This window comes from Oncorhynchus kisutch, linkage group LG13, assembly GCF_002021735.2.
Source record: "Oncorhynchus kisutch isolate 150728-3 linkage group LG13, Okis_V2, whole genome shotgun sequence".
Lineage (NCBI taxonomy): Eukaryota > Metazoa > Chordata > Actinopteri > Salmoniformes > Salmonidae > Oncorhynchus > Oncorhynchus kisutch.
In genome coordinates this window covers 62614539-62639437 of record NC_034186.2, presented here as the reverse complement: position 1 = coordinate 62639437, position 24899 = coordinate 62614539, and the positions used below count along the sequence as shown (strand labels likewise).

Below are 24899 nucleotides of genomic sequence, written 5' to 3'. Positions count from 1 at the left end.
TTATAACAGAGTCTAAATTAACAGGGTGTGAAAAGCCACTGATCTATGTTAATGATGTCTTAAGGCAGGACAGGAGATTCATATTATGATAAGTTTACTAATAGTGTATTAGCTACTTTATACACTCAGCTAAACAGGTCCCAGGACTAAACAAAGATAGTCAACCATACTGTTCCAATATTGTACTGTATTGCTTTGCATACAACTTTAAATACTCAGAAATAAGGTGGCGATATGTATTTTAGTTTCCTCTCACAACAATGATTAGATCAATCAGATGTGTTAGTTCAGCCGTATTGTTCAGGCTCCGTATACACAAGGCCACCTGGCCATGTAATCTTATTTATTGTGATCAAAAAGGCTAAACTGATCCTAGATCACAATCTGACTCTGACACTTTGTGGATACGGGCCCTGGACTGACTGTAACAACAGAGGCCCTGCATGACCAGAATCAGCCACCCTGGTCTTGTCTATTGTATACAATGAGAGATGATTGTCTCTTCAAGCTGATCACTGTCTCAGGGAAGGGCTACTTTTCTTCTACTGTCTCCTTTACCACTAACCAATGCACAAGGTCAAAATTCCTGAATATCCAATGTGATTATATTCACGTTTACTTTGAGTCGGACCCTGAGTAGATTGGTTTAACCTTGGTTTACCCCATTTTTACACACACCTGCACTACCTTTTAGTTATTTAGCAGACGCTCTTATTCAGAACAATTTATAGGAGCAATTAGGGTTAATTGCCTTGCTCAAGGGCACGACGACAGATTTTCACCTATTCGAACCAGCGACCTTTCAGTTACTGGCCCAACGCTCTTAACCCCTAGTCTACCTGCCGCCCCAATATTCACACACACACGCATGCACTGACGAACACACACAGACACAAATAAACACACTTAAAGTCTGTTTATGATCTATATCTAGATCTATATCTACTGTATGTTTATTTATATATGGATCTATATATTTACAATGGGAAAACCTTGTTATGAACACATCAGTGTTCTCCAAGCTTATCGCTACAGTGCAGAAGTTACCACTGAGCCATATTGGCTGAGGAGCCCTGTGAAAGATGGCAGTGTTTTCTTTATAGATGAATGCACTTCGATTTACTGTAAGGCAAGGCAGTGAACAGAGTATTTGCTTTGGCAAGATCCAAAGTTTTTCTGTACATTTTTTCTGTTGCTGTGTAAATTCTTACAAGAAACATTATTTCTACATGAGCTCTCACTGTTATTGCAGTCAAACTAACTCGTAACACCGTAATTGTTCAGTATGAAAATAGTTTTTTAATCAACTTTATGAAACAGACTTGTGTTGTCTGGTAAACACAGTGAAGCACATAAATAATAGTTTGATTCTCGTTCTAAACAGTGAGGGAATAACAAAGAAGAAAGCCCTGTATACTTATATCAATACAGGACATGTTTTTTCTGTCACTAGCTCTGAATAGCAGGAGGAATTTGAAGAGAAAAGCACCATCATCTGTACATTAGTTCAGTTGCATATTTTTTTCCCCACTAGTTGTCATTAAATGCTATTTTCTGGTTGGAGGCTTTTCACATTTATTTTTGGGAGAAAAACATTTGGTGGAATTAATGTATAATCTCTGTCATGCCCTGACCTTAGAGAGCCTTTTTATTTCTCTATTTGGTTAGGTCGGGGTGTGATTTGGTGAGCATTCTAGTTTTTCTATTTCTTTGTTGGCCGGGTATGGTTCCCAATCAGATGCAGCTGTCTATTGTTGTCTCTGATTGGGGATCATACTTAGGCAGCCTTGTTTCCCACCTCGTTTATCTTTTGTTTTTTTGGTGTTCATCTAAATAAAGATGTACGCTTACCATGCTGCGCCTTGGTCCGATCCTTCAAACAATGAACGTAACAGAAGATCCCAACAACGATCTTCTGTTATGTCCGTTGTTTGAAGGATCGGATCAAGGCGCAGCATGGTAAGCGTACATCTTTCTTTATTTAGATAAAAACAACAAAAGATAAACAAACGTAATGTTTTGCAGGCTACACAGTAACTGTACAAAAACAAGATCCCACAACTGAAGGTGGGAAAAAGGGCTGCCTAAGTATGATCCCCAATCAGAGACAACGAACCATACTAGGCCAACAAAGAAATAGAAACAGATTTGCCCACCCAAGTCACAGGGCGTGACAATCTCTCTCTCTCTCTGAATTTCCTCACGTAAGGAAAGGGGATACCTAGGTTGGGTTAAACGCAGAAGACACATTTCAGTTGAAGGTGTTCAGTTGTTCAACTGGTAGTGACACCCCTTCAGCTGATGTTAAATAGGAGCATTACGTATTCTCATGTCAGTGCCCTATCATCAAATAAGCATAAGACTGGTTCTTGTGTAAAAAACAACAACTTTAGAACATTTTATTAAACTGGAAAATTGACTAAATTCTTTCATCATCATGGGTGGTTATTTATTGTAAAGATTCACAGTGAATGATATGTACATGTTTGCACATGTCTGTGTACATTTCTGCGTGTTTGTGAGTGTCTGTGTGTGAGAATGTGCTTCAACATTAGAGTATGTCTCTGTCTCTTTCTCCATCCCCCTTCCTCCTTCAGTTGACATTGAGGCCCTCGTCCAGCTGGTCTGAGCGGGCAATAAGTGTGTTGAGCATCATCTGCACATGCTCCGCCCTCATCTTGCTGATCTCCAGGACCTCCTCATGGTTCACCTTCTCCTCACGGCTGTAGTCCAGGGAGACCTTCACAATGATAATAAGAATACATTAAGATGCTCCGGTACCATACTCAATAACTAGTCAACAGATGACAGAATAGATATGCTGAGCTGTTCAGAGTGTGTGCAGATAAGGCACATCAAATGATATACAGCAATAAGAGAAGTCAATCAATACCTTGTTGGTGATGAGTGAGAGACCAAAGACCCTCAGGCCACAATGCTTGGCCACTGTTACCTCTGGGACCGTACTCATGCCTATGGGGAAGAGGAAAGGGGTTGGGGAGTGCAGACGGGGACAGGAGCGGAGGTTGGCAGGTTCATGGGGATGGAAAGCGAGAGGGGTGGGGGGGGGGGGGGGGGGGCAGAGAGAAAATGGCAAAATATCCAACAGGGTTTGTGGGTGGCACCGGGTCATGGTTGTGTGTTTGTGTGTGTGTAGAGAGGTGGTTATACTATTCAGCATCATTAATAACCCCCTCTGTGGACTTCCCCCTGAATTTTGGTCTCGTTCCCTGAGATTAGGTCACATTCCCTGAGATTAGGTCCCATTCCATGAGATTAGGTCCCATTCCATGAGATTAGGTCCCATTCCATGAGATTAGGTCCCATTCCATGAGATTAGGTCCCATTCCCATGTTAGTATTTAATGGGAACCCAGCCAGATCTCACATATCATTAAAACCATGCTAAAAACATGGATACAATTTACACAGGCACATACTGTACGAATGCAACGACAAAACAATGTTTACAGGCATAACCAAAAAGCATATGAATTAAAAATACTTATTAAGCCAAAGGTCTCACTCACTCAAACACAGCCTCCACTAAGCTGAAACTCAAGCATGGTAAAGAAAAAACACCACATAAAAAAAATATGGATTGGCAGACCTGAATTGGACTCTCACATTAAATAATACACTCACAGGAGTAATAACTCAAAACGTCATCAAAACAAGGAACCAAAGCGGCTTTTTGGTTGGCTACAACAACAAGCTCTTAAGGTAACAAGTCGGCAAAATACATGTTCTTAGGGGGAGTGGATCATGAAAGATGTCATTCGTTAATTCTGCCCACTGTAAATTGTAACAGATATTGATGTTGTATTTTGATCCTGGATCAAATCATCAGACCAATTAGCGTCACAGCATGTAGCAGCCTGTTGGTCTATCTGTTGACCTAATCGCTAAGCTAATTAGCATTGGTCGGCTCTGTTAGCAGAGCTAGCACCATCATTTATTAACGAGCCCAGCATGGGTGTTTTTACGAGGGAGGTCCAATTAGAGCAGTGTTAATGAACTAAAAAGGGGAAAAGGAGAGTGAGCAAGCCTCGTCTGTGTTTGTATCGTTGTTAAACCATGTTGTGGCTGGTGGTCACTTGGCTCTCTGACAAAACATCCCCTTCCTGAGTAGATGCTTGATCTTGATACAGCATTTTGAAACACAAGTTGTATTAAATATCTATTGTTCCTTTAAACTTAAATTGAACCATTTCCTAACATTAACTGTAATTTGTTGTTCAAGTCATAGCCAGTTCTGGTGATGAAATACCCATTCGTGGTTGTAGCCCGTAGGCCTGTGTTGTCACCACTCACCCACAGAGTCGCACCCCAAGACCTGCAACATGCGTGCCTCAGCGATGGTCTCGAAGTTGGGCCCGCTCACCATGCAGTACACCCCTTCCCGCACAAAGTTGGTATAGTCCAGCTCATGACTGATATCCAGAGCTAGCTTCCTCAGGTCCTTACTGTAGGCATCTGACATGCAGGGGAACCGGATCCCAAACCTGGAGCAGAGCACAGACAATCACTACTGGCTTATCGATGGGACATATGGAGCAAATACTATTGCAATGCATCTCTCCTAATCTACCAATAATCTGCTACTATTAATAATATGAATAATACTGTAATATAATACAGTATTATGATAGTATACAGGCAACTGCCAACATAAAGGCAACACCAACATAAAGTGTCTTAATAGGGTTTTGGGCCACCACGAGCCAGAACAGCTTCAATGCACTTTGGCTTCGATTTTACAATTGCGTGGAACTCTATTGGAGGGACGCGACACCATTCTTCCACGAGAAATGTCATAATTTGGTGTTTTGTTGATTGTGGTGGAAAACGCTGTCTCAGGCACCGCTCCAGAATCTCCCATAAGTTTTCAATTGGGTTGAGATCTGGTGACTGAGACCGCCATTACATCGTTTTCATGCTCATCAAGCCATTTTGTGTCATCCTATTGGAGCAGAGCCAAGCTAGCCAAAATAATAGCCTGCCCAGCATTTTTATACATGACCCTAAGCATGATGGGATATTAATTGCCTAATTAACTCAGGAACCACACCTGGGTGGAAGCACCTGCTTTCAATATATTTTGTATTCCTCATTTGCTCAAGTGTTTCCATTATTTTGGCAGTTACCTGTAGCTCTCTGAGCACTTACACTAAATATACAGTTTATTTGTCATTGATCTACAACCTCCTAGCTGTAAAGGGAAATATGAATTACAGGTTCCATGTAACCTAGTGAGCTAGATAGATTACTTGAAGAGTATGTATTTCTTCCCCTCTCCCTCCCCGTGCTTCCCCTCTCCCTCCCCGTGCTTCCTCTCTCCCTCCCCATGCTTCCTCTCTCCCTCCCCGTGCTTCCCCTCTCCCTCCCCGTGCTTCCCCTCTCCCTCCCCGTGCTTCCTCTCTCCGGGATCATTTCAGTTCTCTCACTGACTGCAACTCTCTCTCTTTCCATCTCTCCTCCCACCGTTGTGCTTCAGACTATACTACATTTTCACTCCCTCTCCTTGACTCTCCCTCCATCACTTCCACTCTCCCCTACCCATTCCCCCCACCCCTCTCTCCATCCCTCTTCCCTGCCTCTCTCCATCTCTCTGCCTGTATCGTTCATCATTGTAGCTGCACAGTGAGTGATGTGCCCTCCCACACCCCTCTCCCTCTCTCCTTATCCCCCCTCTCTACCACTGTCTCCCCTTTCTTCCCTCAATCTTTCTGTCTACCTGTCTCTGGTTGTACCGTTCGTCATTGGGGCCGCACAGAGGGTGCTGTGCCCTCCCACAACCCTCTCCCTCTCTCCTTACCTCCCCTCTCTACCCCTGTCTCCCCTCTCTACCCCTATCTTTCTGTCTCCCTGTCTCTGGTTGTACCGTTCGTCATTGGGGCCGCACAGAGGGTGCTGGCCGGCGAAGCCTGGCAGGTTAATGTGGTCCTTAATGAGCATGATGTCGCCCACTTTGAAGTCCGGACACAGGCCCCCTGAGGCGTTAGTCACAATGAGGGTCTCCACGCCCAACAGCTTGAAGATCCGCACCGGGAATGTGACCTGGGGGAGAAGAGGAGGGGGATAGAGAGGAGAGAAATACAGGTGGGGAGAAAGTCAGAGAGAGAAAACAAGAGAATTATATGAGTATAGAGGAGGAGAGGAGAAAGGAGTGGACGAGTGAAGAGGAAAAGGGAGTTGGAGAGAAAGGGAGAGATAAATATAGAAGAGAGGAAACGACGAGAGAGGTGAAGAGAATGCTACCAACACCTTATTGTACCATTAAGGGGAAGATGAGAAATGAGACATAAAATGTATTATTCTCTCTCTTGGACCATTCTTGGTTATCTCCAGCACCAGTAATACACAAGATGTGCATACAATCTGCTAGAAGCATGCAGCCACGACTAGTAACTCTGTCACACACACACTTCTCTTGATATAGAAATACCCAATAGGGTACAGATGTAGGATCTTAATTTGATCACCCTGTTGCAGGAGAACTTTCCTGAAATGTAAAACTTGTAGTGTATTTGAGTGCAGCAATAAACATATGTTCATTTAAGTTTATTCACCAGAGCGCTGTCCAATTTTTGCTCTTTGCATTAATTATAATCCGCATAAGAATTCACATTTCCTGTTGCTGCAGCATTATTTTCCTGCTGTAGAAAACGGACTCAAATTAAGATCCTACATTTGTAAGTCAGACCACTGACAGACACATACACACGGCACCACTAGTGCAACATCCATAAACATGGTTTGCATGTGTGGGCGCGTGTGTGGGGTGTACAGTGACTCATGAAAATGCACATTTCTGTCAGTTTGCAAGCTAGGATTGGCAATTGGTGAATATATTTCAATGCCAGATCACCTTTCTAGCCTCCTTCCCTCCTTTCCTCCATGTCTTTCCTTGCCTCACCTGCATGTATATTTGTGTGTGGCATAGGAGAAGCGATTTTTTTTATGTGTATACATGTTTATGCATGCTTATCTTAATTAAACATGCATGCCAATAAGACTCATCATGCTCCAATAACAGCCACTATACAATACAGAACTAGCACCAAGGCTAACTCCAGCTGCATGCTAGCAGTTTGTATGAAAGGCACCACTCACAGAGGGAGAGGAGATCAGGGAGGGCTAACGAAGCAAGCCAGCTAATTAACCTTGCCATGCATCTCCTACCGACACACTGAGATGAGAGAGATAACAGCTCGCACCCTGATTGCAAATCAGGGGGAGGGAGGGAGAGCGAGAGCGCTTGTGTGAGTGCGATTCAACAAAGCAAAACCATATTGCTTTTCTGCTATGTACCAGGCACTTGATGTAAAAATCAATGGAACAAAGTGTATCATAAAATAAAGTGTATGAAAAGGGAGATATAAAATTGGTAACAAACTAGTAGCATCACTACGCCTTCCAGATATTTACTGAGTTCTCGCTGCAACACCTCTGTATTTGTTTTGTCTTTACGTAAACTCTTGTGAGAGTGGTGCGATGTTGGTGTCGGAGGTGTCAGATACAATGACTCATGGATGTGTCCCTGGGCTGATGGAGTGTATGGACACCCTGGTGTCCCTGTCACACATACTGGACTGCTGTCCGATAATGTTGGGAAAGAAAGTGAGCAGAACAGGGAAGACATGGAGATGAGAGTAGAGACATGGAGATGAGAGTAGAGAGTGTGAGATTGTGTGGTGGTAGTGGTGGGGGAAAGAGAAATTAAGAAAGAGAGAGAGAAAAGAAGGGAGAGAATGAGAGAAAGACAAAGAGAGTGGGCAGATGGCAGGCTGAAACCACAGCTGTATCGGTTGCATGTGCTGGGGTAAATTTAGCAGAAATCGCTTTGTCGCCTTGTCTGGTGTGCTGAGCCATAGGAAAGAGGTCCAACATCCACTGTAATCACACCTGTTCTTCTCTAACACCTTACACGTTTTGCTGCATGTTCAGTCAGCCCTCAAGATAGGAAACCTCATATAAATTATTCATTTATTATATCTGTGTCGATATTGTACAGGAGTTTGTACTAAATAGGGTAGCCAAGTGGTTAGAGCATTGGACTAGTAACCGAAAGGTTGCAAGTTCAAATTCCTGAGCTAACAAGGTACAAATCTGTTGTTCTGCCCCTGAACAAGGCAGTTCAGGCACTGAACAAGGCACTGTTCCTAGGCCGTCATTGAAAATAAGAATTTGTTCTTAACTAACTTGCCTAGTTAAATAAAGATTAAATAAATAAATATGGTTCAAGAGAAAATAGCTGATTGAGTGAAAAAAGCATCTCATCAACTATGGTATTATTTTCTAGTTAACTCTGCAACTATTTACTTTTTTCACAACTGCAACCAGCTTGACAACAAATACATATTGACATAATAAAATAAATAAAAGTTTGTAAAAATATTTAAAAATTATATTTCATGCTAAAACCCTCTTATTGCAACTTACAGTAATACATTTTCATACTGGTCCCCCATGGGAATCGAACCCACAACCCATGCTTTACCAACTGAGCCACACACATAATGTTTTGCAGATTTGTCATTCAATTGTTTTTAAATTGTAAAATCATATTATGTGACAAGGCCAGACCAGAGATTGTTAGACACCTGTGATAATCCGAAGTACCCAAACGTGCCACTAGATGTCTTGTGACAGATTACATAAAATCCTTAAAAGAGACCAAATTCTGGTCGTTTAATGGTAAACTTCTAAAGTTTCCAGTAATATACCGTCCCTTTGCAACCCTAACCGTGACAGTGCTCACCTATGGGCTGCATCTCAGCAGTGTAAAGTTACTTCCTCTCCTTTGGGTCCTATCCTACATCTACTCTGATCTGAAGAGAATTGACAGGTGAAAACAATATTGTGGAGGTCAGAATTGAGAAACAGTCCATAGGAGATAAGACATTGATCTAGAGGGCAGCATTTGGTCTGTTGTTCTCTGTGTCTCCCTATAAACTGTCACCAAAGCCTCTTGCGGTGTAAGATACTTCTGTATGTCCAATGGCGAGGCTGCAACTTAAGCCCTCCTCTGTGGTCACAGTCAATGAGAACATGATGACGTGTTTACTGCCTAGCACCTGGGAGGTAGAAATGCTGCTTCGATATCTCATCATAATTACACATCTTTAGACTGTCTCCTGCTGTTCTCATAGACTGTTATACAATATGTCTATACTTTCGCCGCCGTCCAATGCAATCTAGGTCAATAGGAACAAATTATTGTCTGGACTGGTCAGAATCAAAGGATGAGAATGAGCAATGTGGTATTTACTAGTGCTATTGATTGACAGGTACAATGTGGTGACCCTAAGTGAAAGGCCAAAAAGCCTGTGCTTCACTTATGTGCCGGTGTCCGGCAGCCATGAGGGTTGACTCTAATACATGATGTCATGTTGTCAATGTCGTAATTGCTCTGAGAATTTCCCTCGCCACTCCAGACAACAGAAGATTCCTTAGCCATTTACCAAGGGCCTAGAGGGTCTAGAGAGGGTTGCATTTATGCTGCCTTAACCAAAACAGTGGAAGGAAAGGACTCATTTAACTCTGGAGTGACATCATAAATATGCAGTGCTACAGCTGATTGACTGGTTGATTGGGGCTGTAAGTCTCATCCAAGCAAAAACCTACATACAGAAAGTTGCTGCTTTGAAATACTTTTATATACAAATAAGACAAGCGTCGCAACACAGGTGAACGGCTGCTGGCACATACCTCTCATCCACTCAACATTTGGCCCAATATCCTTACAAGCTGTTTGAGAAAATGGCTTCATTTCATTGACATTTTGTTCAAATTCACACCAAATGACCCAAAAATGACCTCATTGCTGCCAGGGACATTTTTAAGAAACAGGGCCCAGATCAGTGGTGACCCTGTCCTAAACTTTGTTTGATAAAATATACAGCCTTGTGCAGAGTCAGCAGTTCCCAGGCTGGTTTCAGCAATCGTCTTCCTGCCTCCCATTTTCCTGATTGTGACAGATAAAGTCAATGGGCCAAGGCCGGAGATGCCAGCCCCTCTCTGTTATACAAATAGGAGGAGTTCTCCTTCAGTTAACATGACCTTGTTGAGCCACAATGGAGAGTTTTTCGCAAGCGCTCCAAAGGAAAGGACCCATTTTGTTTCACTCTTTTCCTTCTGGCTAATATAAGCACACACTGGTGATGAATATTTCAAAACATCCGGTGTCGCCGTAGCGGGAATGTGTAAGGGTTATAGATGAGCAGGGACTGGGTTGAATCCATGGAGGCTAGGAATATTGATGGTTAAAATAGTCTGATGTGATATTTCCCTGATCTCAAAGGGTAGAGCAGCAAGGTAAAAGAGTAGAATGACTAGTAGTGTAAAGCAAATGTCTTAATGTTGGATGTTTAAAATAGGGCCTATACCTTATTAATATAGATATAGTCTTCGTCATGGTACTGGGAGTCCCTAAATGTATGGGGTCCTTCGTTGCTCAGTTTGTAGCTCAGTTGATAAAGCATGAATGTTGTAATGTCAAGGTAGTGGGTTTGATTCCTGGGACCACCCATATATGTCAAATGTACCCCCCCCCCCCCCCCCGCATGACTGTAAGTCACTTTGAATCGAAGCATCTACTAAATGGCATATATTATTACCTGTTCATCGGTCAGATACTGTATTTGGACTTACCTTACAGAGTGAATAGCCCTCGTAGAGATGGAATCTGCCTTGCATGAAGACGCAGGATTTGCCTTTCAGAATACCAAACACCAGACACCCCTCATGACCCGGGACTGTGAAGGACACAAGCATATTCTGTCATGGACGGTTAGTGATACAGCATGTCTCATGTAGGGTTAGAAAATACAAACTGTGAATTGCTGTTTTATTCATGTTTAATTTCACAGAAGTTGTCCGATTTGTGTTGTTCATACTCCAAGCATGAGAGAGTCCTATAGAAATAAAATACTACTGTTGTAATGAAAAACTCTCTGCATGTACATACAGTTAAAGTCGAAAGTTTACATATACCTTAGCCAAATACATTTAAACTCAGTTTTTCACAATTCCTGACATTTTAATCCTAGTAAAAATTCCCATGTCTTAGGTCAGTTAGGATCACCACTTTATTTTAAGAATGTGAAATGTTAAAATAATAGTAAATAGAATGATTTATTTCAGCTTTTATTCTTTCATTGCATTCCCAGTGGGTCAGAAGTTAACATACACTCAATTCGTATTTGGTAGCATTGCCTTTAAATTGGGTCAAACGTTTCGGGTGCTGCGTAGTGAGATAGGACCCGAATGATTACAACACTGTTTAGAGAAGTGACTTTCTTCTCCTCCGTCAGAGGTTGACAGAGGGAAGTTTAGGGGGAGGATGGTGTCAGTTGTTACTCTGTCCATTGTGAAGTGCACCAGTCCCTCCTACAGCAAAGCACCCCCACAACATGATGCTGCCACCCCCATGCTTCATGGTTAGGATGGGTTTCTTCAGCTTGCAAGACTCCCCCTTTTTCCTCCATTATGGCAAAACAGTTCTATTTTTGTTTCATCAGACCAGAGGACATTTCTCCAAAAATTACGATCTTTGTCCCCATGTGCAGTTGCAAACCGAAGTCTGGCTTTTTTATGGTGGTTTTGGAGCAGCGGCTTCTTCCTTGCTGAGCAGCCTTTTAGGTTATGTCGATATAGGACTCATGTAGGACTCATGTGTATATAGATACTTTTGTACCAAAGGACAAGGTCCTTTGCTGTTGTCTGGGATTGATTTGCACTTTTTGCACCAAAGTACGTTCATCTCTATGAGACAGAACACGTCTCCTTATGAAGCGGTGTGACGGTTGCGTGGTCCCATGGTGTTTATACTTGCGTACTATTGTTTGTACAGATGAATGTGGTACCTTCAGGCATTTGGAAATTGCTCCCAATGATGAACCAGACTTGTGGAGGTCTACAATTTTTTTTCTGAGGTCTTGGCTGATTTCTTTTGATTTTCCAATGATGTCAAGCAAAGAGGCACTGAGTTTGAAGGTAGGCCTTGAAATACATCCACAGGTACACCTCCAATTGACTGAAATGATGTCAATTAGCCTATCAGAAGCTTCTAAAGCCTTGACAGAAATTTCTGGAATTGTCCAAGCTGTTTAAAGGCACAGTCAACATAGTGTTCTGCCCCAATGGAATTGTGATACAGTGAATTATAAGTGAAATAACCTGTCTGTAAACAATTGTTGGACAAATTACTTGTGTCATGCACAAAGTAGACATCCTAACCGACTTGCCAAAGCTATAATTTGTTAACAAGAAATGTATGGAGTGGTTGAAAAATGAGTTTTAATGACTCCAACCTAAGTGTATGTAAACTTCCGACTTCAACTGTACATACAATTAGGTTGTAGTCATTAAAACTCGTTTTTTCAACCACTCCACAAATTTCTTGTTAACAAATTATAGTTTTGGCAAGTCCACATAATTCACCCAATTTATTGTGGGAAGCTTGTTGAAGGCTACCCAAAACGTTGGACCCAAGTTAAACAATGTAAAGGCAATGCTACCAAATACTAATTGAGTGTATGTAAACTTCTGCTCTAATTATGTTGGTAATCAGTTTAAAAAATAAATATGGCACCTCGGGTTTTGTGATATATGGCCATTATACCACGGCTAAGGGCTGTCTCCAGGCACTCCGCAATGCGTTGTGCCTAAGAACAGCCCTTACCCGGGGTATATTGGCCATATACCACACCCCCCCCATGCCTTATTGCTTAAAAATACCACAGCTTTCAGACAATCAGCATCCATGGCTCAAACCACCCGGTTTATAATCTGACATAGACTATAGAAAGTGCATTCGGAAAGAATTCAGACCCCTTGACTTTTTCAAGATTTTGTTACGTTACAGCCTTATTCTAAAATTGATTCAATTGTTTTTTCCCCCTCATCACTAAACACACAATACTCCATAATAACAAATCAAAAACAGATTTAGAAATGTATTACAAATAAAACTTAAATATCACATTTACATAAGTAGTCAGACCCTTCACTCAGTACTTTGTTGAAGCACCCTTGGCAGCAATTACAGCCTCAAGTCTTCTTGGGTATGACGCTACAAGCTTGACACATCTATATTTGGGGAGGTTCTCCCATTCTTCTCTGCAGATCCTGTCAAGCTTGGATGGGGAGCGTCGCTGCACAGCTATTTTCAGGTCTCTCCAGAGATGTTCTATCGGGTTCAAGTCCGCGTTCTGGCTGGGCCACTCAAGGACATTCAGAGACTTGTCCTGAAGCCACTCCTGCATTGTCTTGGCTGTGTTCTTAGGGTCATTGTCCTGTTGGAAGGTGAACTTTCACCCCCAGTCTAAGGTCCTGAGCGCTCTGGTGCAGGATCTCTCTGTACTTTGCTCCATTCATCTTTCCCTCGATCCTGACTAGTCTCCCAGTCCCCGCCTCTGAAAAACATCCCTGCAGCATGATGCTGCCACCACTGTGCTTCACCGTAGGGATGGTGTCAGGTTTCCTCCAGACATGACGCTTGGCATTCAGGCCAAAGAGTTCAATCTTGGTTTCATCAGACTAGAGAATCTAGTTTCTCATGGTCTGAGAGTCCTTTAGGTGCCTTTTGGCAAACTCCAAGCGGGCTGTCATGTGCCTTTTAGTGAGGAGTGGCTTCCGTCTGGCCACTCTACCATTGGTGGAGTGCTGCAGAGACTGTTGTCCTTCTGGAAGGTTGTCCCATCTCCACGGAGGAACTCTGGAGCTCTGTCAGCGTGACCATCGGGTTCTTGGTCACCTCCCTAACCAAGGCCCTTCTCCCCCGATTGCTCAGTTTGGCCAGGCAGCCAGCTCTAGGAAGAGTCTTGATGAAGGCCACTGTGTTCTTGGGGACCTTCAATGCTGCAAACATTTTTTGGTGCCCTTCCCCAGATCTGTGCCTCGACACAATCCTGCCTCTGAGCTCTACGGGCAATTCCTTCAACCTCATGGCTTGGTTTTTGCTCTGACATGCACTGTCAACTGTGGGACCTTATATAGACAGGTGTGTGCCTTTCCAAATCATGTCCAATCAATTTAATTTACCACAGGTCGACTCCAATCAAGTTGTAGAAACATCTCAAGGATGATCAATGGAAACAGGATGGACAGGAGCTCAATTTCGAATCTCATAGCAAAGGGTCTGAGTACTTATGTAAATAAGGTATTTGTTTTTTATTTTGAATACATTTGCAAAAATGTCTAAAAAACAGTTTTTGCTTTGTCATTATGGGGAATTGTGTGTAGATTGATGAGGAAAACATTTTATTTAATTACATTTAGAATAAGGCCTTAATGTAAGAAAATGTGGAAAAAGTCAAGGGTTCTGAATACTTTCCGAATGCACTGTAGTACTCAGGACAGCATGCAGTGTAGGAACAGTATCTGTGCTATTGAAATAAAAGTGTTAGTCATCCGCTGTCAAATGTCAACTGTAATTGTCTGTTTAGTACCCTTCTTTATAGTGGGGATGATGGCTGAGACTACAGCAGAGTTGTGTTCGGTGGTGTGGAGATGATGTTAATTTGACCCTGAGTTTTGTCAGAGGCAATTTGTTGAAAAGTGCTGCGTAATGAGATAGAACCTGAATGATTACAACACTGTTTAGAGAAGTGACTTTCTTCTCCTCCGTCAGAGGTTGGCAGAGGGAAGTTTAGGGGGGAGGATGGTGTCAGTTATTACTCTGTCCATTGAAGTTACTTCAGAAGTTACTTCAGAATCCATTCCATTGCTGCATTAACTTGTTTTAATGAGCGTAACTGGATGTCACTTTATAAAGACTTGGTGTGAGTGACCAAGCAAATAATGTATTTCTAAGGATGCACTATCGTATTGGTTATCTAAGGATGCACTATCGTATTGGTTATCTAAGGATGCACTATCGTATTGGTTATCTAAGGATGCACTATCGTATTGGTTATCTTTTATTTTTTTATTTTTTTATTTTTTTAACCTTTATTTAACCAGGCAAGTCAGTTAAGAACATATTCTTATTTTCAATGACGGCCTGGGAACAGTGGGTTAACTGCCTGTTCAGGGGCAGAACGACAGATTTGTACCTTGTCAGCTCGGGGGTTTGAACTCGCAACCTTCCGGTTACTAGTCCAACGCTCTAACCACTAGGCTACTCTAACCACCGCCCCATCTAAGGATGCACTATCGTATTGGTTATCTAAGCCTTTATTGGATACTGCTATGTTGTGTGGATTTGATTCATTCTGGCCCTTTGGTTTTACAGGTTATTGGATAGGCAATTTTTTTGGTTTTTGTTTGCTGTTACAGGTTCACACAGCATAGCACCTGTTCACAGGCAAACACCAATATTACTATTGTCTGAAATCACACTAATTTAGAATGTCTGCCAATCATTATGCTCTCCATTTAATTTACCAAAGAAGTGCTGCACTGAACATCGATTAGTGTTTTCAATGGGCTTCTCTCTGACAAGCTTAAATGAACTAGAATATAATTGGGAAGACTGCAACACAAACCAAACCAGAATTGAAGATAATTAAAAAAAAAATTCAGCTCTGTCTAATGAAGGCAACATTGTCAAATAATGTCATTTCTAGGCTTCTCATTTGTTTATTTATGATGCTATTGTTGTCCAAAACACAACAAAAGCTGGTTACTAGACAGGAGGCTATGGCTTTTCTGCAAAGACCCACCTTACTCTAATAATAATAGGAAAGTGAACATTTGAGCGCTTATGCAGACATTTTATATTCACCTCCACATGATGAATATTTAAATATGTCCATGAGATCATAATAAGAATTCCATGTGGAAGATATTAGGGCCTATTTTTACTCCAGTTATAATATTTTATTCATGGGGCGTAGTTATTCATTCTTGGTTCATTTTCCCGCCAACTGGTTATGATTTGTTTTTCCATGCGACATTTTGACAAAGACACACAGAAATCCCAAATGCATTTCAGCAAGTAAATAATGAACTACTTAGCTGCAATGGTGTGTCAATGGAATCAATGAGGGAAAATGTAAATTCCTCTGCTGTGCAGGCATAATTAAGAGCACTACACAGGTTCACCTGATGTTTGGGAGAATCAGTGAACAAGCTAATTGGGGTGAGGTGATGTTTACAGAGAGGCGTTGCCTATTATATTTGTCAAAGTGTGTATGTGTGTATGTGTGTGTGGGGGGGTGGGTAGTATAGATTGACAGTTTATACGTAGCAAACCATTTCTGGTTACTTCTGAATTCCCAGAATGTTAGTAGGTTTTGCCGGGACATTTAAACAACAGTCATAGGAAGTTTTCATGCTAACATTGGACATAAACCAAATTAAGACTCCATAGGAACTTGATCTTAACATTGTAGGAACATTCACTGTTTGCTGGGTAGAGACCACAATATACTATCATTAGTCTCATATCAATATTATCATGACACATTATACGTTCGTGACAGCGACTTCATCTCACCTGTGCTGACGGGGAAGTTGGGGATATCTGCATAAGGGAAGATCTCTTTGTTGGTAACACCATCGGCGAGCAGGCCCAGGCCTGAGCCACACACCACTGCGATCTTAGGCCTATGTCTCGTCCGACTCAGAAGCCATTCTGTCGTCTGATTGTAGTCTTCAAAAGAGCAACAGCTAGGAGAGATGACACTAAGGTAATTATTTTTAAATAGACTGCCTGACTACACACCATGTAGAGCAGGGATCGGCAACAGGTGGCCCACGGGCCAAAACCGTCCTGCAAATGTGATTTTGGGGGGATTTAACTTTTTGGTCAAAAAAGACTGTAAAATCACCAGGAATTTAGCTAAAAAGGTGTTTAATTTTGGAAATCTGTTCCCAACCATTCCCACAAATAAAAAAAGAGACGTGATTGTGTCTCCATGGTTGCCTACCCCTGATGTAGAGACACATGCTTAATTCCAAATTAACCCCTTGTCCCTACCACTCAACATTTAATATGGATATGAAAGGATTTGGTATGAACAATATGGTAATAGTTCCACCATACCTTCTGATAGGCTATGCTTTTTTCCCACCATATTGTCTAAACCTTCTTAAACAAGTCCATAGGTGGTAGTGACACGCTGTCAATTTTGAATTGGGCAGTTAACTGAATTAGGCAATGGAGTTAGGTATAGCTCAACTTCTATAATTTGTTAGATAGAAATAAAACACACTTGCAATAGATAAAGAATATACTGACTGTATCCTTCTAGGAACAATATTGTTTATCATCAAAAATGATGCAAGGAAGACGAGGTAACATATCTACTTAGATATTTGTTTACAGTGCCCTCAGAAAGTATTCATACCCCTTGACTTAGTCCACATTTTGTTGTGTTACAGCCTGAATTCAAAATGTGTTCAATATATTTCTCACCCATCTGGAATAACACAATACCCCATAATGTTACGTTGGTATAAAGGGATTGAGAGACAGGCGCAGGAATGCGTAATAGGGTTTTTTATTTATTAAATTACAGCGTGCCGTGTAAAGGCACGGGACGAAGACCAAACAAACACGTATACAATCACAGGGTAGAAACCCAAACAAAAGAGCGAGGAGTACCTCGAATAAATACACAATCGCACAATGATTATCACACGGGACGAGACCCGTAATCATCTGCACAATATACGTGGCACAAAAGCCAAAACAACATAGCACAGGTACTCACACGAACCAATGGACATTGGAACAATAATCAACAGGACAATGGTGAACAAATGACACACTTATACAGTTACTAATCAAATGGGAATAGGGACCAGGTGTGCGTAATGACAGTTCTGGGGGGATCCATGACACATAATGACATAGTGAAAACATGTTTTAAGAAATGTTTGCACATTTATTGAAAATTACAAACAGAAATATCTCATTTACAGAAGTATTCATACCCTGAGTAAATACTTTATAGAAGCACTTTTGGCAGCAATTACAGCTGTGAGTCTTTCTGGGTAAGTCTCTAAGAGCTTTGAACACCTGGATTGTACAAGATTATTATTTTCAAAATTAAAATTGGCAGTTGATCATTGCTAGACAACCATTTTCAGGTCTTGCCATAGATTTTTAAGTAGATTTAAGTCAAATCTGTAACTCGGCCACTCAGGAACATTCACTGTCTTCTTCATAAGCAACTCCAGTGTAGATTTGGCCTAGTTACAGATACGACTCTAGTGTAGATTAGGTTATTGTCCTGGTGAAAGGTGAATTCATCTTCCAGTGTCTGGTGGAAAGCAAACTGAATCAGGTTTCCCCTCTAGAATTTTGCCTGTGCTTAGCTCCATTCCATTAATTTTTTTATCCTGAAAAACTCCCAATCGGTAACGATTAAAAGCATACCCACAACATGATGCAGCCACCACTATGCTTGAAAATATGGAGAATGATACTCAGTAATGTGTTGTATTGGATTTGCCTCAAACATAACACTTTGTATTCAGGACAAAAAGTGAATTGCTTTGAAATATTTTTTTAAGTATTACTTTAGTGCCTTGTTGCAGACAGGATGCATGTTTTGGAATATTCTTATTGTCTACAGGCATCCTTCTTTTCCCTCTGTCAGTTAGGTTAGTATTGTGGAGTAACTACAATGTTGTTGATCCATCCTCAGTTTTCTCCTATCACAGGCATTAAACTCTGTAACTGTTTTAAAGTCACCATTGGCCTCGTGGGGAAATCCCTGAGCGATTTCCTTCCTCTACGGAAGTATGCTTGTATCTGTGTATTGACTGGGTGTATTGATACACCATCCAAAGTGTAATTAATAACTTCACCATGCTCAAAGGGATTTTCAATGTCTGCTTTTTTTAATACAAATCTACCAATAGGTGACCTTCTTTGCAAGATATTGGAAAACCTTCCTGGTCTTTGTGGTTGAATCTGTGTTTGAAATTCACTGCTTGACTGAGGGACCTTACAGATACATAATTGTATGTGTGGGGTACAGAGATGAGGTAGTCAATCAAAAATCTTAAACACTATTATTGCACACACAGAGTGAGTCCATGCAAATTATTATGTGAATTGTTTACTCCTGAACTTATTTTGGCCATAACAAAAGAGTTGCATACTTATTGGCTCATTTTTTATGAATTTGTAAAACTGTCTAAAAATACTATTCCACTTTGACATTATGGGGTTTTGTGTGTAGACCAGTGACACAAACTCTCAATATATAAATATAAAATTAGAAGTGCACACCTCATTACAATGCAACACATCCGTATAGAGAACAGTTCCATTTTCCTTCATTGTGATCAAACAGGAATAACTCCAACTAATAAATCCGCCGAGGCACAGGAGGAATAACTGAAATAAGTGAGGAGATCTCACTGCTCTTTTGAAATGGGGTGCCTGACCTGAGGAAACATATTCAAAGCAATTGTTCCACAGATTGTCAACCCCTGAGTGGTATTTTACATTACAATTACAATTCAAATCCAATTTAGCCTCTTGTATTCACTGAGTGCACAGTATGTGACCTGACTTGTAAGTTGTTCTGATATAGGCCCCCTCTGAATGTATTAACAAATCAGTGTATTTATTGAAAAGCCAGAATGAATACTATAATACCCTGCTAACCTGCAGTCTATGACTGTCTGTGCCTGTTTATTCCTCTCAGATTCACATTTTGAAATGTTCCTTAGTAAGTCCCTCTAAAAGTCGTTATGACTGCTAGTATGTTTGTTTTAAACAAACACATTAAATGTATGTAACAATTACATTTTTGTTTCATAATTTATGGGAAACAAATCGAAATGTGTGTATTCACTGTCATCCCTGGATCAAAGTTGTGCTTATGCTAAACCAATCCATTTAACTGGAAATATTGTCTGATGTGTGAAATATGATGAAGAAAATAACATTTACCATTCTGTACTTCCTTTGGTATGCATGATCCACAAACAGGTCTGTCAGGTGCAGTCTGGTGGGGAGTTTAGAGTTAATCAAAGCTGGCGACGATAGATAGAGTTAAGAGAGATCATAAGGGAGTGAGATAGTGCCACGCAACCTAGTGTGTGGAACCTTTTCATTGGTTGATTTTGAGGTGGGAAATAGTGTGGGGTATATTCTTTGGGATTCCTGGAGAAAAAAAAATGTGCCGAGCCACATCCTCGTGGGATGCAAAGGTCCGATGTGACAAGGGTACATGCAAATAATTACAGGGTTTACCAATGTTCTTTTACCTATTTGAAGTCACGTTCATAGTGAAAGTGAATTTGTTTAACAAATCAGAAAGGACCTTACTACAATATTCACTAACAAATATTAAGTAAATATGTCTAACTTGTTTTATATCAGTTTAAGCAATATGACTAATGGGTTGTTTATTACAGCATAGGATTATTAATTGTTGTTATTTGTGAAATGGGGCAAAACCATATTCATTCAGGTGGCCAAAGGTTGGTTGGTGGGGGCATCTCTGGTTAAATGTCTAGTGTCCGTCAGCATATGCCACTATCATCTTAGTCAGCTGTTGTCTGTGACCCTTGACCTTTCATTCTGCTACACCTCCACGTCTTCAGACACATCCGGCTCCCATCCACACATAGCATGGACTTTGAGTGGAGAGAGAGAGGTGTGCATTTAGCTCACAACCATTTTTTGACTAGATAGTGTTGATGCCCTGAGTTCAAGGTAAAACCAGTCAATGAGTAACATTGGCTTACATAACACTCTTACATGAGGGATACTAAGGAAGTGTACACATCTACAGCATTCCAAGGTACAGACATTTTCAAAACGTTAAGATGTTTGATTATTGAGTAGAAGAACCCATACCGGGTTCAGCAAAAACTTGTGTATAGTATTTAGTAAATCATTAGTTATAAAGAATGCTTAACAGCTAGTGGCAGGAGTAGGTATTGCAGGGGATTTATATCGATCAGGGCGTATCATCTAGAGACATAGAATTAGACAGTTTGCCTTGCTGGGATATGAAAGGAGTACACTGACATGGTTATTACTGTCATTAACATACCTTTAATTATTGCTCCCTGTAAGTTGAGGTCGACTTTAGTACTGTGCTAGATGTGGTCTACGGAGGGGAATCCAGACAGCTGATTATCCTGATGAAAACCCAACAGATGCCTTGTGTGGTTGTGTGTGTGTGTGTGTGTGTGTGTGTGTGTGTGTGTGTGTGTGTGTGTGTGTGTGTGTGTGTGTGTACATGTGTGTGTGTGTACGTGTGTACGTGTGTGTACGTGTGTTTGTGTGTGTGTACGTGTGTGTGTGTGTGCATGCCGTGTTCGTTGTGCGTTGTGTATGATTTTGGATGAGCTGTGGGATAACCTAACTACTCTCAAGGACGATTGCGTTGTCACAATGTGTTCTCTACCCAGCTCACTCTCTCTAAGCTTCTCTCTAAGCTCTCTCAAATAGTTTTTGGGGGAGGACATTTGTTTCATCTTCACGGAATTTCATACTATGCTTTATTTGAACTAATGTTAGATGTGAAGAAATCTGACAAAATTATTTTTCTTCATCCCTGATCTCAGAAACGCAGAACAAAATCTTGTGAAATTGTGTCAGATGCCGCTTTCATAACTTGTGACGCAAAACCAAAGCACCGGACCTACTGTTGCTTATCCCATCCTTCCGACAAATGTTAAGATATTTTATTGTATTTGACCTTTTTTTTAACTAGGCAAATCAGTTAAGAACATATTCTTATTTTCAATGATGGTCTAGGAATAGTGGCAGGTTAACTGCCTTGTTCAGGGGCAGAACAACAGATTTTTACCTTGTCAGTTCAGGGATTCAATCTTGCAACCTTTCGGTTACTGGCCCAACGCTCTAACCACTAGGCTACCTGCCACCCCATATAATTTATGTCATGTAGTCTGTCCACGAGAGATTGCTTCTTCCCTAATTTGTTGAACTATGGAAAATTCTAGGTGAAAACCCTGGCATCTCGCCCAGTAAAATATTTTATGCTTCTCATGATGATCAACCCAAGTTCTCAATTGAAGACTGTTAGGCTGCATTTACACATGCAGACCAATTCTGATCTTTTGCCCAATTATGGGCAAAATATCTGATCTAATTGGTCAAAATACCAATTTGTGCAAAAATATAAATTGGTCTGCCTGAGTAAGGCTGCATTTACACAGGCAGCTCAATTCTGATCTTTTTATCACCAATTGATATTTTGACCTATCAGATCAGCTCTGAAAAATATCTGATGTGAAAATATCTAATGTGACTGGTCAAAAGACCAAATAGTGGAAGAAAGATCAGAATTGGGTTGCCTGTGTAAACACAGCCTATAGACAGTTCCAGATGAAAGAGTATATCATGACAAGCAAAAACAAGAGGATTACATGATGGACGACCACAGATTCACGTCTTAGGCCATTGTGGACCGATAGGCTACGTTTCTCATTCAATTTGTATTATAACCTATTTACCACTACTGGTCAACTCAATTGTGATGATTGTAGATTAATTGATTAGATAAAAGTAGGATCCTCTTAATGGGCTATGAGTCGGTACAAGTTGGTACTGGTTACTGTGGTGGTAATACAGGGACATAATGTGTCATAAGCTCAGTCAGACTGGCAATAGGCTTAAACTAAAGCCTATGAAACATCACATTGCACTTGGCAGGACAATGTCCAATCCTGGAGTCACCTTGACCATAATGAATCTCTTTGTCTAGACAGGGTCATTCAACGGTATGTATATGTGCACACAAACACACATACACACATAAGCAAGCACGCATACACACACAGATACACGCACACACATGCGCCCTAAGCAAATAGTTCTGCAGGCTGATTCACTGAACCTATCGGAGTTCAGAAAACATACTGTTACGTAAGAGTATTTTTGCACTCCTAAACACAAATAAATATCAAATGCTTATGTACTGCTTATAAATGCTGTATGTATGGGTTATGAATGTGTTATGAAGTTGCTGACCCCTGCTCGGAAGGATAACTGTATCATATACATTTGTTTTCGGGCATGGTTGTGTGCAGACAATGGGACCAGAGAGAATATCTTTTTCTGTCTCCAGGCCTTGGCAGCTCATTTGCATCTGCATGTATTTGTCCTCTCCTGTGGGGAGAATCAGTGTGAGACAGGAGACCTTACGTAAGCAGCAAACAGACAAAAAATAGCTGTCCTGATCCTAGAGACACCTCCAAGGCTGGGTGGTTGGGGAGAGGTAGGGGGGTCTCAGGGATCTCCCCCTTAATCGGCGTCATTTTACCAAAACACACGTGGCATGCTTGGGCTCGACGACATGGTGTCATGAATTTAAATTGTTCCACCTCACCTCTTTGGGTGACTGTCTTTCGGTTAGAGCCAGAGGTCCCACTCCCGCTACCCACCGAGGAAGGATGCAGAGGGAAATAGCTATATTTTATATGTCAATGATGTCGCTCTTGCTGCTGGTGATTCTCTGATCCACCTCTACGCAGATGACACCATTCTGTATACTTCTGGCCCTTCTTTGGACACTGTGTTAACTAACCTCCAGACGAGCTTCAATGCCATACAACTCTCCTTCCATGGCCTCCAAATGCATGCTCTTCAACCGACCACTGCCCGCACCTGCCCGCCCGTTCAGCATCACTAATCTGGACTGTTCTGACTTAGAATATGTGGACAACTACAAATACCTAGGTGTCTGGCTAGACTGTAAACTCTCCTTCTAGACTCACATTAAGCATCTCCAATCCAAAATTAAATCTAGAAACGGCTTCCTATTTCGCAACAAAGCATCCTTCACTCATGCTGCTAAACATACCCTCGTAAAACTGACCATCCTACCAATCCTCAACTTCGGCGATGTCATTTACAAAATAGCCTCCAACACTCTACTCAACAAATTGGATGCAGTCTATCACAGTGCCATCCGTTTTGTCACCAAAGCCCCATATACTACCCACCACTGCGACCTGTATGCTCTCGTTGGCTGGCCCTCACTTCACACTTGTCGCCAAACCCATTGGCTCCAGGTCATCTACAAGTCTCTGCTAGGTAAAGCCCCGCCTTATCTCAACACACTGGTCACCATAGCAGCACCCACCCGTAGCACGCGCTCCAGCAGGTATATCTCACTGGTCACCCCCAAAGCCAATTCCTCCTTTGGCCGCCTTTCCTTCCAGTTCTCTGCTGCCAATGACTGGAACGAACTGCAAAAATCACTGAAGCTGGAGACTCATATCTCCCTCACTAGCTTTAAGCACCAGCTGTCAGAGCATCTCACAGATCACTTCACCGGTACGTAGCCCATCTGTAAACAGCCCATCCAACTACCTCATCCCCATACTGTATTTATTTATTTATCTTGCTCCTTTGCACCCCAGTATCTCTACTTGCACATTAATCTTCTATCTACACATCTACCATTCCAGTGTTTAATTGCAATATTGTAATTACTTCGCCACCATGGCCTATTTATTGCCTTACCTCCCTTATCTTACCTTATTTTCACTCACTGTATAAATAATAAAAAAGAAATAAAAAAAGAAATAAAAAAAGGTCAACTCAACACCTTTCTCTGATAGAAAGCCTCCATTACTGACCTCTTACTTACCTCCTGCCCTCATTGAAAAGGACCTCTTCAGTCGAACCTTGCCTGACGACTCAAACTGAATTCTTCCACTGCTCTATATTGGTTACATACTTTAAGTCGTTTGTGGTGATGGCAAAATGAGGGGTGTTGTACAAAACAAAGTCATCAGCGATGGGATCATAACCAATCAGAGTATCAAACCCAATCACATATTTTTTAAATGCTGCTTTAGCCACATGGGTTCTGGCTCTGGCCCACCCCATCGGTTTCTGGAACCAATCGGAACGGTTCGAATGTACTTGCCTTCTAGAAATCACCTGGGAGATACTCAGATCCGGCCTCATTGTGGAGGGCTTGGGGTAGCATTTAGCCGGCG

At 41.5% G+C, this 24899-nt stretch overlaps 1 protein-coding gene across 2 annotated transcripts; it reads right to left on the bottom strand.

Annotated features, from left to right (window-relative positions):
• Positions 1 to 1279: 1279 nt before the first annotated feature.
• Positions 1280 to 19996, bottom strand: pnp4b (purine nucleoside phosphorylase 4b). Of its 2 annotated transcripts, none has more exons than XM_020497993.2 (7): positions 19864 to 19996; positions 16447 to 16619; positions 10656 to 10759; positions 5884 to 6059; positions 4314 to 4504; positions 2894 to 2973; positions 1280 to 2740 (listed from the first exon to the last, which is right to left on the bottom strand). In XM_020497993.2, the coding sequence occupies exons 1-7, from the start codon at positions 19887 to 19889 to the stop codon at positions 2594 to 2596; spliced, it is 897 nt and encodes a 298-aa protein (XP_020353582.1). In that variant the 5' UTR covers positions 19890 to 19996; the 3' UTR covers positions 1280 to 2593. The 2 variants fall into 2 exon arrangements, with proteins under 2 accessions (XP_020353582.1, XP_020353581.1); XM_020497992.2 differs by having other exon boundaries at positions 16447 to 16634; positions 19864 to 19991.
• Positions 19997 to 24899: the final 4903 nt, after the last annotated feature.

Excerpts from the sequence above, each read along its gene's own strand:
- pnp4b (XM_020497992.2), bottom strand. The coding sequence starts at position 19,889 with ATGCATACCAAAGGAAGTACAGAATG. Across the intron at positions 16,635-19,863 it reads ACCAAAGGAAGTACAGAATG|TGTCATCTCTCCTAGCTGTT; the intron begins GTAAATGTTATT and ends TAATTACCTTAG. Across the intron at positions 4,505-5,883 it reads TGCGGCCCCAATGACGAACG|GTTTGGGATCCGGTTCCCCT; the intron begins GTACAACCAGAG and ends GCTCTGCTCCAG.